The sequence below is a fragment of the Tigriopus californicus genome, chromosome 6 (genome assembly GCF_007210705.1).
Source record: "Tigriopus californicus strain San Diego chromosome 6, Tcal_SD_v2.1, whole genome shotgun sequence".
Classification (NCBI taxonomy): domain Eukaryota; kingdom Metazoa; phylum Arthropoda; class Copepoda; order Harpacticoida; family Harpacticidae; genus Tigriopus; species Tigriopus californicus.
In genome coordinates this window covers 1,910,643-1,923,804 of record NC_081445.1, presented here as the reverse complement: position 1 = coordinate 1,923,804, position 13,162 = coordinate 1,910,643, and the positions used below count along the sequence as shown (strand labels likewise).

Here is a 13,162-nt window from a genome sequence, read left to right as displayed (position 1 = left end):
CATCGTAACAGTGCATAAGCCCTTTTTTAACGCCTCTATTCCTCTGTTTCTAGAGAAAATTTGTACTAACTTTCTTTATAAAAAACTAGGAGCTTATAACTTTACCTTACCTAATTAAAGTATTTACTTTTATTTCTTCAATTTATAAAACGTCAGCAATATTTTCCACCCTCCTACATCTTATTTTGGGTGATATTCATAAACTAAAAACAAACTATCTCCTGATACCTATCCAATTCACGAAAGATCTAAGCGATATTCGAATATCTTTGGTGACCGCGAAATCGATCAAATGGCTCATTACCTCAGTGAACAGAAGAAAGGTCCCCGGTTCGATTCTCCTGGCCGACTTGTCTCTTCCCTAACTTATTTAGGGACTCGAGAAGTGTTGGCCGTCAAAAGTAAAATGTACCATACATCCAGATCCGTAATTGTCAGTGTCAACATTTAGACGCTAAGCACACTTAGCACACCCACCGACCGACCAGAACTAACGGGATACGTACGAAGCCGGTTCTGACTCAGCATCAAGTGGTTAGGACCTTCCAATTTGGCAAGCCTGTTCAATGAAAATAAACAAACAAACAGCTGACTCGTCATCATGCTTCGCTGTTCCGCAAGGAAAGAAAGAAGAAAAGCAGCCAAGAAAGTAAGTAAGTAAGACATGCATCTTTGAATGTGCATTGGGGTTCGCCAGTTTGGATATAACTGAAAACCTTGGGCTTTTTTGTACAGAAGGACCGGAATCCCATTAAGGTGTCCGACGGTATGCTGTCCGCGTGTCAAGCTCTAGGGCATCTTATTCGCCATGTTTCCAATCAGAGGTGAGGAAGATGTCATAATCGATATTACTTTTATTAGAGAGAGATCGGTATTACTAAACTTGCTTCACTTGAAAAGACCTGGGCGAAGAAAAAGCGATCGAGGTCGTCCTCTAATGTAGTGGTGGAAAAAACTCCAAAGATTTGACGTGTGCCAAAGTGTGTGAAAAGTGTGCCAACGGGTGATCGTAGTGGTCTTCAAGTGTGCGTGTGGAGAAAAAACCTCAAGTATCAAAAATTGGGTGATCTTGCAGGTCATCACTGAGTTTACTGGTCTGTTTTAGGTCAAGTCTAAATAAGTTTGAAGTCGAATCATCCTCATCCGCACTCTTAGGCCAAGTAATAATTGGGCACTTCAATCATTAATGGTCAGGAGTCAAACCTAAAACAGACCAGTATACTCAGTGATGACCTGCAAGATCACCCAATTTTTGATACTTGAGGTTTTTTCTCCACACGCACACTTGAAGACCACTACGATCACCCGTTGGCACACTTTTCAATTCTCCAAGTGTTTAAGCACAAATTGCCACCTCGCAAAAACGTCATTTGCCATCGATCCTAACCAGTCTTGAGTCACTCATGACCTACAAAGTAGTGACAGCTAAAGGAGTATCAACATTCTGATATCATTTCTTGGGGTGAAATGTCGAACACCGATCGATTGGGTAAGAAAGAGAAGGAGGGTAGGTCTTATGACCACTTGAATGAGGAGTGTCCCAGGTATATTGTATATTGAGCAATAAACAACGTTAAAACAGACATGATTCGGCCTTAGCCAAACAAGGTCGATATCGCGGAATGAGTCAACTCAAAAAGCTGATCCGCACAAGCTATTCGCTTTTAACCCACAGGGCCTCATTTGCTCCGACTGTGATGACCCAAGGCATTCGTCATCTCGGGACCACGGGGAAAAGATTCGATCTCATGGAGTTCTTTGACGATCCGAAGACCTGGGGCAAGCCCAAAGTTCGTGTGGGACGAGCCTGGCTGAAGGACGAACTCAGATTGAGGAGCAATCAAGATTTGCATCAGCTGTGGTACGTTGAGTGGGGGTCTTCAGTCAAAAATGAACCAAATAATGATTCCATATGGGGTGTTTTCATTTTGAATTAATGCTGGGGATTACATCCCCAGTAGATATAAAATAATTGCGATGTAAAAGGTTGTGCAATCTGCAACATTTTTTGCGACGTATCAAACCGTCAGTATGGGATTCGGTAGTTTCAGAGGCTTTTTGTTCCATCTAGTGAAGCCATAGTTATCATTTATAATTAATATATACTGATTGCAATTTCCGTTAATCAATATTATTGCTTCAACTTTCGTCAAAAGTTCATGAATTTTCACTCGAACATTTAGAACAATCGTCATCATCGATCGAACCTTTTAAGTCTACCCAGGGTTTGTCAACTTTGGCTCCTTTGGAGAAATGTTCCCCCGAAATACAAAAAAAAAGTCTTTATTGCGAGAGTTTTCTCATTGGATCCGATATCTTTTTACAATATTACAATTTATACAATGCAGCATGATTGAGTCTTGTCCCATTCTGGGTTTTTGCGAGGGTTTCCTTCATTGTGGATCATTGAGACGCGTTTTAGACTAGAAGTGAGAGTAATGCAATGTTACGGGCTATTTGCTTCCTCATCGAATGTGTTGGAGGCTGAACGGTTAAGTAAACGTTACTGAGATCTTGTTCATGGTATCCAGGAGTTTTTGTGGTTTGATTCTTCCCATTGGCTTGCAACTAACTTGTATGAATTGAATTGATGGCATTTTTCACATCCTAAAATTATGATCAGAATTCTAACGTAGCAAGAGATGTCGTATAAGTCATGTCTGCCTGTGCCAAATTAAAAGTGATTGATCCTTTTGATAGAGCAGTTGTCGATAGAAGCTTTGTACTAGATGCACATATTACGATTGTTTATCTAAAAAAATGCTTGCATTCCCAATTTCCCAACTTGCAGGTATGTATTGCTGAAAGAAAGGAACCGCTTACTGACGCTGCAATATGCATGTAAGAAAGAGGTCATTCCCATGCCCAACGAAGAGCGATTGGATAAGGTGAATCAAATCTCTGTTTGCTCTGAATTCTTCAGGTAAAACTCAATCTCATGCCTCACTCTATTAGGTGGATATCTCAATGGAAAATCTGGAGGAGGTGGTCAGGGAGCGAAATCGCGCCTATTGGGAATTGGAGGTGGGCGAATCCGGGGAGCAAGAACGACGTGTTTTGGAAGACTCCACCTTTGCCTTTGAATCAGAATACATCACTCAAGAGCATCCAGTGCCTTTTGAGCTGAATGAGAAGCACCGTGAAGAGTATCGCCAACGATTCTGGTCCGGTTTGGATGAGGACACGAAGATCTTCTACCGGAGATATCGTGAACAAGCCCATCATGATATGCGCCAAAAGAAATAGTAGGTTGCGGGAGTGTAATCGGGTATTTCCGGTTATCTCTAACGGCGTATGGCTTTTCCTTTTCAGCAAAGATCTCCAGAGTGGTGCTCGAGTGTTGCGACGTTTCCCAGATGTGAATGAAGAGGCTTTGCAAGAGAAGTATCCACATGCGTCAGTGGAAGAGATGAGGCGATATAAAGATGCCCTTGGCAATAAATCGAATACGGACGTTAATTTCTAGGGCTGTTTTCGCGCAATGTATGTCTGATGTCTTGAATAAATCTTTCTTAGGACATTTGCAGTTTGTTTCGTCCCATCTCACAGGCATCGAACTTGACCAAAGTGTTTGAGAAAGTGATTACCAGGGCTCTTTTTGAGGGCTAAATAATCACAAAAAAAATCTTTTAAAAGCACTTTAAATTTGAGCCTGTTTAAAAAAAGACACGTAAGAAGACAATATGAAGCTAATTTTGCAAAATTTTGAGCTAACAAATCAAAATGTTTTATTATTGCAAAATCTTTGAAATCAAAGGGCCTCAAAATTGGCTCCTAGCTTGGGCCCCAAAATTAATTTGGCAATGAAATGGAATTCTAGCTGCGTTTTTAGCCAAACAGGAACAATGTGAGAATTGAAGAGCTATTTCGATGGGATAAACCAAAGAGATTGGGTCTATGCAGAACAGGTACAAAAAGTATTTTTTACTATACAGGGTGGCACATTTTAAATGCCTATTTTAAAAATTCTGTAACTCAAGCAACACTCCATGAACCAGCACCAAAATGGCGAAAACATTTGAAATGGGTCTTAAAGAGCTTAAAAGAGAGTTAGCGAAATGAGAATGACCTCAAGGTCAAGGACATTTAATATGGGGTACCCTGTACATCTTCATAAGTATCCATGAACTTTGTCCTTAACCAGGTTTTAGGGTCGATTGTAAAGGCTCAATACATTTTTGAGCTCTCCACAATTCAAGCTAGTAAAATCAACGAACAATGAAGCTTCTTTTACAGGTTCCTTCAATGTTTCATTAACCTTCCCCCCCACATCCTCAAACCATTGGTGAGTGGAGAATTTCAGGCAAAAATGGCAAATCCCTTTACAGCAAACTAGACCAAGGGCAAAGATTTAGGATTACAGTCGTCAGTTTGCAGATGGTCAAAATTCAGAGGATTGCCAATCTCCATTAGGTTAAAATTGGATCATTCGTGGCATGGCGTTACATTTTTCAATAGTCCCTTTTTATGAAAATGTAAGAATCAATATGATCAAGCAATTATTTGAGGACAGCGGAAGGGTTTTCAGGCGGCGCAAAGAGCGTCTTTTAATATCTCTCCAGCCGGTTCAGTATTTTCCATATACTAATACCGTATATGTTGTTCCTATTTATGATGAATTTACTTATTTTGATCATCTATTCCTAAGAAGACATGTTTTGATTAGCATTTATATGTACTTCTGAAGATGTATTTTACAGTTTCTTTGTAATATACAGTACGTTTTTGCATCCAATTGCCTTACATTCCCTCACAACGATAGGATCGATTTTAGAGACCACTCATCTGCTTTGTCCTGGAACAACATGTCAGGATGCTTCGAAATATGATTTTTTACTTTAAAGTCATAATCATGAGTCTAAAAATCAAATTTAAAAAAATTGATGTAAATTCAAGAATTTATCAGCCCATAGAGCAACAATAAATTGTGAAAAACAATAATCCAGCATCTTTACGTCTTAAAAACCACCGAAATTGAATAACAAAACACAAAGAAAAATAAATTCAAATTTTTATGGCTTCTTCTTACGTTTTCGAAACTTATTTTGGTTGATTTTGAAAACATAAAAGAAAAACAAAATGAGTTGTTTTCATTGACGGTTCAGATGTGCGAAAAAGCTGAACTGAGGAGGCATTGGGAAGAAAAGCGGTTTGTGTATGTAACCTTCTCGAATTTCTGCCCGACCTTCCGACCAACATTTTTCGTCATAGTCTAATTCTATGAGGTTCAAATTGAATCCTTTTTACTGAAGAACTATCTAAAACACTATTTTCATCTCTGCTGGCACTCGTTTCGATTTTGGATGAAGTTCAAAAAACTGTCTCAATTTATCGATCTAACCCAGAACGTAGATGTTGTTGATCAGGTAACATGTTTCAAGTCAGACTTGGACAAATTTTTGATCAGCATTCTAGATCAACCCCAGATTTAACGGAACCCCATGATTCAAGACCAAATATTGCATGAAGTTGCAGTGGCAACAATTAGACAAAGTATATAATCCTTCATTTTTGTGCTACGGAGGGATACATTTCTGGTAGCGGTCAGTTGGGAGTAATGTGCATTATAAATAGTTGTATAATACAAGTCTCAGAAGTGCGCCAAATCACCATAATCAAGTCTTGGGATTGGACAAACTGCCTTCTTTATTGGGCTCTTCCAAGATGGCTGGCTTGAACAGAGGTTCGAAAAAGTCCGCGACCAATTTGAAATTTTTAGTGAACAAAAAGCATATTCCTCCATTGCAATTGAACCGCTCTTTTCAACAAAAGTAGAGGGGGAGATCCAAGGCTGTATTGAGGTTTACCATCATCCCCTTTTTACTGCCTTTCACGGAACCCGAGACGGACGTGGCCTTCAAGAACATGAAGAGCAAAGATCCCTCAAAATCGGGGATTTGTCCCTTCTAACATCCCTTTCATCGGACCCAAGCCCAATCACTCCTCCAAGACCGCTTCAGAGACGCCCTTCAAAATTATTTCTTCCCACTGTAGAGTGGATGAAGTTAGCTTCATGCGACTTCGTCTATTAAAAAGGGGCCCAGGAACATATCAGACAATCATCGAATCATCTTGAACATGATGTCGAGTTGTTCATCCTCCTAGCTGTTGGCTTCGCCGGATTAGCCGAGGATTGGGATCTCTTTTTCGAAATTCAATGTTTCAATTTGGTTGGTTCAGACTAGCCACTCTGCCAAAAAGGCAGCTAGTCTCCTTTCGGAAACCGTACTTCTACCTCTACTTATATTCAGTGGACATTTAGCCACCTGGGACCAGCCTGATATGAAGAAGAACCCAGTGAGTTGACTTGATTTAGAAGTACCAATCCTCGACCGAAACATCCTCGTTCATGTTCCAGTGGCTTATGTTGGACTGTAAACATCAGAATTTGAAGAAAGATTCATGGATGTGTCGCCATGCAACTAGTTCATATAATCAATCTTTGGGTAGAGAACGTTAGAAAAAAATTGAGTCATACACTCTGTTCCAGGTTTGATGGTTTAAGGCATTAACTACTTCGATGCATCAACGATGTCATTGAAATAAATGAACGCGAGTTGGTAAAAAGTGCATTAAAATGCAATTACAAATTGCATTAAGCATGGGCACTTTTGCTTACTTTTGTCAAATGGCAAATTCCATGCTTTCAAAATAACGGTTCAAAGAGTAAATTCCAAATTGAATGCGACAGTCTTGCAAAATATCTTTGTTTTGCGATGAATAATACTGATTTGATGATAAATATTTCTTTTTAATTGAAAATTGAAAATGGAAATGCAGAATTCTATGTTTGAGCTATCTCAAGTCCTCAATCCCAAAAATGTCCCAATGAATCCAGAAATGAATAACAGCGTAATTCTTTTGCTTTACCAAATGCGTCAATTTTAACTCGAAAACATAGATCTTTGACGGGCATCGTTCACCAATGAATTGGCCTCGTTGTCCATTTACTCGGTGCTTCGACCAAAATTAACGAAGGTTTTCAACCCTGGCCATTACTTTGGGGAGATGTGACTGTTTGGGATGCAAACAAAGGGATCGTTTGGAACTAAGCACATAGAACGGACGTTTATTCTATTCATTTTGAGTTTGATTGGTACATTCAGGCGCATCAATGTCAAAAATGCAATCAATCAGCATTAAACGCACTCTTACTTATGTATGATATGCAATTTCATAAACATCTTTTTTGCAGATGCTGGATTATTACAACTTGAAAGTTGCGTTTTCCTCCTGAAAAGATAGAATCTTTGAAACATAATAATATAGAATGATAATAATAAAAATAACACACCATCCGTTTGTTTGGGTTTTTGTACCCCTTTGCGCCCAAGGGATATGATTGGATATGTAGGGATGTGTCAAACGTGGAGATGACACCCTTTGTTCAACCAACAATTGAATTTTTGTGTCAAAATGCGCTTAAAGTTCTATCTTTTTCATCGTTTCTAGCACTATCCTTTGGGTTTTTCGTATAAAAGGTCAACTAATTTCAATACTATTGTCGTTGGCTCATGCCACAGTCAAATCCTCGACACACCACTACATAAGTCAAAAGGGGGCACTCAAGTGCAAAGGGTTAAACAACCACCTCCGCGAGCATGTTGTATTGAAAACTCAACTAAAACCCCTCCCAATATCCATCAATTACGTTTATAAAAATATCTTCTTCTTTGAGGCTCTAAGTGTACTAATATACTAGTCTGAGGTCTTTTCCAAGATGGTATTTTACAAAAGTTGTTCCACTTGTTTTCGCAACAACGAAAATCGTTCCTAGAAAGTTTTGGCACTGCACAAGCACTCAATCAGTGTTGTGGACACCACCGTATTGGCCAAAGAGCATACGGTGTGTGCTATTTACCGTTTCTGAGGCTTAAGTTTTTGTCTGAACAACTTTGGTAGCAGATTGGTAACATTGCGTAACCCAATCATATCACACTCTGGGCCAGTAACAAATACCAAGCCAATGTTTATCAATTTCTTGAGTAAGCTTGTCCGCTACCGGATTTTCAGACCATCCAAATTGCACCCACATTAGTTTCGCAAAGGATTTATTTTGCTTCCATAACAAAATTCGACAATAAAGAGAAATATTGCGTCACCTCAGGTTAAAAACATGCTGCCCGCATCTTCACCTTTGGACTACTAGTCGTTTCCTTTGGGCATCTGCTATCACTTTTTTTAGACAAGCTTTGTTCATGTCTGTCCACACTGGGTTCAAAGGTCTGGGTGACTCCAAGAATTGCCCACCCTGTGTCTTGGGCGATCATCAGAAAAAAATTCCGTGTTAAGATTTGAATCATTTAACTTATTCTGACTCATGGCTGCTTATTTGCCATAAAACTATATTTCCCTTTGTAGCTAGTTGTGATTGCCAATTTCGGCAATAGAAAAGATTGGGTCTTTTGATAAGTGTCTAGTTTGATGGTGTTTTTTTGTCACCATCATTGCAATTTCTTATAATGTTTCATGCCAAGACCCAACAATGCCACCTTTGTGTAACGGTGGCAACTACTTCCTGCAAGAATAGCATAACCTTAAAAATGCATTGCATGCAATAAACTTGTATAAAATCAGCCATCAATGATTTATAAAATCAGTAGTCACCTTCGAATTACTTGATCATGTCCACTATTCTAAACGTGGCCCTCGTTGTCTTTGCTGTCTTTGTTGGAACAGGGGCAAAGTAAGTACTGTGCATACGACCTTGAAAATGATCTACTTAATCGTTCATAAGCCTGCAATTGGTACAATCATGTAATTCACATACGAATTGATACCATATCTCCACAGAGAGCTCAAGATCCACAAGGACTCTTTTGTGCGACTGTGGCCCACATCCGCTGCAGGGCGCATTCCTAATTGCGAAAATGGACCCTGGATCAGTTGCCAGCGAGCCTCAGTGAACTTAGAGGCGCTGAGAAGCAAACAATCGCTCATCCTTCCTCAAGGAACAGAGGTCCATTTGGACGAATCCTCTCAAGGTAAAAGTGATCTTCAGGACAATTAAAGGCCGCTGCTCTTTAGACCTAAAACGCTGGAGTACAATGGGAGTTCTGGACGCCAAGAGCAAAACTTCAAAAACACTATTGTCAAGTTACACAAGGTTGCAAGATTTGGTACCAGATACACGTAAGGGGGTGACTAAAGCACCCTTTCTTTTGTAGACTGCCCCAAAAAAAGCAAACCAAAAATGACAGTAGGAAAAAAATCCCGTATATTTTGAGTCATACACTGATTAAAGTGTTGGAATTTTATTGTCCTTGCACTAAAGAGCGTTTCTTTCCCTAAGGTGCAATGAACTTGATTCATAATGAAACAAATTCCTTGACTGTGTGCAAGTACTAGCGTAGTGCTCCGTAACGTCAACTTGTTCCATTTGCTTGATCCATCTCATTTTATGCTGTGCAGGGCTCCTTCCGGGATCCCAAAGTGCCACCTACTCCTCCAAGGATAATAAGCACTCTATGAAAGTGAACTTCTTCTCCTCGGGTTCGAACGAGGTCAGTGGACTGATTCGCGAGAACGGACGGGTGTTTGTTTTGGGAGCTTGCGACAATCTGGGCGGAGATTGCCAAGTCATGGCTGAGAATGACCCGAATGCATCCCCTGTGACTTAGAAGCGTTCCTCAGTTTTGGCCATAGAGCTCGAGGTAAAGGGTCTGCTTTGATTGAAATGGGTAAACATTCGTCTACTTTCCTTATGGTCATCACTTCATTAAGGTTTGTCAAGTAAAGGTAACTTTCAGTCTATGACGGATCAACTTGTTCCGTAAGAAAGGTATATATTACGCAAAGAGAGCCAAACCGTATGGCGATCATGATTTATAAGAACCCTCCAATTGACTTCCATCCCCCCCTGTCTTTCTGCAGGTTAGTCATCCTCTCATTAAGTAGGCCCGGTCACTAAATAAAAACACCCTGCAAGAACGCCTTTTGGGGTTAATCTGTGGATGATCCCTTCCCAAGCCGCAATATTTCAAACCCAAACAAAGAACTCTACACTCATTTACTTCTTTTAGGTCCAGGATAGACAAATTTCCTCAGTCACCCCCACCACAACAACGGTAACCACAACAACAGTGACCACAACAACAGTGACCACAACAACAATGACCACAACAACAGAGACCACAACAACAGAGACCACAACAACAATGACCACAACAACAATGACTACTACTACCACCACCACTGTCACCACCACCGTGTCCCCTGCCAAAGTGATCAATGAGTGTGTTAAAACCGCTGCCAGCAACGTTTTGTCCATGGGGGCCCCTTATGTCATTGATTACCCGGGCAGTGGAAATTACGGAGATTCGGTGTATTGCTTGTGGCGATTCTTTGTAAGTTGATTCGAGAAGGTTTGAAATGAAAGGCTGGCTTGAATTGAAGTGACAATCCATCTCCTTAGTCACCAATGGGCACTAGGATCCAGGTGACCATACAAAAAATGGACGTTGAGGGTACAATGCCGGCCTGCAATGAGGACAAGCTGACTTTCTACGAGGGGGGATCAAAATATCAAACAATATGCGGGAATGAATTGGAACCCTACACGACCATGTATAACCGCCTGTGGGTTATATTCAGGTCAAATGCAGCATTGGCAGCAGAGGGATTCAGGATCACTTTGACAGGTAAATAAACCAACTTGGGCCGAAGTACTTGCTCGCATGCTCAAATGAGGGGGGAGCCAGTCGTTGGTTCAACTCCCAGGCACACCCAGTCAGAGTGTCAGTAATACAATAGTGATAAGTATTGTTTTTTTTTGCTAAATTCAGCAGTGAACCTCAAGCCATTCCATACACGAAGAACGCTTGTAGTGCCGTTCAACGTCGAATTCGCACATTTTGAATGAGCTTTTGGGCATGCATCCACTATTTCAGATCAAAGTGTTTCATGAATTAATGCCATTGCTTTCAGTTATGTAAGTTTTACCCACCTTCAGTGTGGAACCGTATTAGAGAAGAGGCGCCAAATTCGAATCCCAGCTCCCACCTCTGCTAAGAACAAGATTTATCTGCAACTTTGGAAACCCTCGAACTGACATTGGACCAAAGAATGAATGACGGAAAAATTTTGGTCCTGACCTCCAGGTTGACCTCTGGATAATGATGGTCATTTAAAAAGCATTTCTTCTATGTAAAACAAATGCGGAATTTGAACCAAATGGCCTAAATACAACAATTCATATCAAAACAAGTTGTGTCTTTTGCACATCTGTCAATCTGAATATGCGAGCATTATTTGCTCTTGTCAAAAAACTTTTAAGGAGAAAAAAGAACATTGAAAGCTATGTTACAGAACTCACAGACACAACCATAAGTTACTGAATGGAGCTAAAAGCGCTGCAAATTTTCGAGATTTGCGAAATTTGCGAAAACAATACACATATTTGGCATTTTCTTTTTCACGTGGTAAAATTGGAAGATACAGCTTCGATTTTTTTCTGTAATTGTACCTCAAATCTAAAATCTGAGTGCCTGAAAACGCATTCCGGCTCCGTAAGAAGAGACAGAGCAAAAATAATCTTGGTTTGGTGAGTGTAATATGGCCTTGAACATAATAGAAAAACGTCTTTGGATTCGACCTCACCTTTTGAACAACTCTACTTTCCTTGTTCAACTGATCTGTCTCAATGGAGGCCTTAATTCTACCTTGGATTAAATCCAACTTTCTTTGGAGGCTAGCCACAACCACCGGATTCAAATTGCTCTGGAGCCTATTTGCAAATTTACAACTCCTTTTAAACAATTGCTTCCTATACTTCGGAATTTTAGACTCTGCCCCACCTTGCGCAACACATTCAGAGATTGCTAGAGTGGAACAGACGTCCTCAAAAACTAGAATAATTTTGTCTAAGGCTACGTCTATGGATGATTCCTCTTTCAGCATTGAATTGAAATCGAGCTCCCCTAACCTTCTATAATCAACGGTCAATGTTCATTTTTGAACTTGAACTTAGCCAGACCGACCTTTTGGCCGGTCTTACTCTAGAGCACGCCGGCTTTTGAGTAATGGTCGACCCTTACTCGAGAACATGACGATCTGACAGATTACAAGGCGTCACATGGACATACTGGGTCAGATCAGGGTCATTGGAAAAAAACAAGTCAAGCACGCTATTCGCTCTGGTGGCTACATGACCTGTGCATTAGTCATGTAAAAATGTCAAATGGAGAAGTAGAGGTGTTAGTTTGTCACCTCCAAGGTCGTGATCTGTCATTGTAACAATTTATAGGCCCCCCTCTTGTTCAGTAAGCTCGTTCTTGTCAGCTCTCAAATTCATAGGAAATGTTTCGACCAGTCAGTTAGCTCAAAGGTTTTCTTTGGAGGGACTTCAATTTTCCGGCAGGGTTGTAGAGTGAATGGCTAGTCCAGATGGGTATATTCCCGTATCGAAATCGACGTCTTAGTCGTTCGAAAAGCTGGAGGAATTTGCGATCTTGGGCAATCTCTCTCAGCATGTTGGTGTAGCCACCAGAGCGAATAGCGTGCTTGACTTGTTTTTTTCCAATGACCCTGATCTGACCCAGTATGTCCATGTGACGCCTAGTAATCTGTCCAGATCGTCATGTTCTCGAGTAAGGGTCGACCATTACTCAAAAGCCGGCGTGCTCTAGAGTAAGACCGGCCAAAATGGTCGGTCTGGCTAAGTTCAAGTTCAAAAATGAACATTGACCGTTGATTATAGAAAGGTTAGGGAGCTCGATTTCAATTCAATGCTGAAAAGGGAATCATCCATAGACGTAGCCTTAGACAAAATTATTCTAGTTTTTGAGGACGTCTGTTCCACTCTAGCAATCTCTGAATGTGTTGCGCAGGGGGGCAGAGTCTAAAATTCCGAAGTATAGGAAGCAATTGTTTAAAGGAGTTGTAAATTTGCAAATAGGCTCCAGAGCACTTTGAATCCGGTGGTTGTGGCTAGCCTCCAAAGAAAGTTGGATTTAATCCAAGGTAGAATTAAGGCCTCCATTGAGACAGATCAGTTGAACAAGGAAAGTAGAGTTGTTCAAAAGGTGAGGTCGAATCCAAAGACGTTTTTCTATTATGTTCAAGGCCATATTACACTCACCAAACCAAGATTATTTTTGCTCTGTCTCTTCTTACGGAGCCGGAATGCGTTTTCAGGCACTCAGATTTTAGATTTGAGGTACAA

General features: G+C 40.5%; 1 protein-coding gene and 1 long non-coding RNA gene across 4 annotated transcripts; both read left to right on the top strand.

Annotated features, from left to right (window-relative positions):
• The first annotated feature begins 580 nt into the window (after positions 1–580).
• On the top strand, positions 581–3,520 carry LOC131881503 (large ribosomal subunit protein uL29m-like). 3 transcript variants are annotated; one of them, XM_059228386.1, is made up of 6 exons: positions 581–649; positions 736–824; positions 1,676–1,861; positions 2,792–2,888; positions 2,956–3,245; positions 3,313–3,520. In XM_059228386.1, exons 1-6 carry the CDS (start codon positions 602–604, stop codon positions 3,464–3,466), a joined length of 864 nt encoding a protein of 287 aa, XP_059084369.1. In that variant the 5' UTR covers positions 581–601; the 3' UTR covers positions 3,467–3,520. The 3 variants fall into 3 exon arrangements, with proteins under 3 accessions (XP_059084369.1, XP_059084370.1, XP_059084371.1); XM_059228387.1 differs by having other exon boundaries at positions 589–653; XM_059228388.1 differs by lacking the exons at positions 581–649; positions 736–824 and adding an exon at positions 1,360–1,489.
• A 5,031-nt stretch (positions 3,521–8,551) lies between these two features.
• LOC131881504 (uncharacterized) lies at positions 8,552–11,205 on the top strand. The gene is made up of 6 exons (XR_009373367.1): positions 8,552–8,686; positions 8,794–8,984; positions 9,412–9,653; positions 10,023–10,346; positions 10,415–10,640; positions 10,927–11,205. It is a non-coding gene; the product is annotated as an uncharacterized LOC131881504 (long non-coding RNA).
• The last annotated feature ends 1,957 nt before the right edge of the window (positions 11,206–13,162 follow it).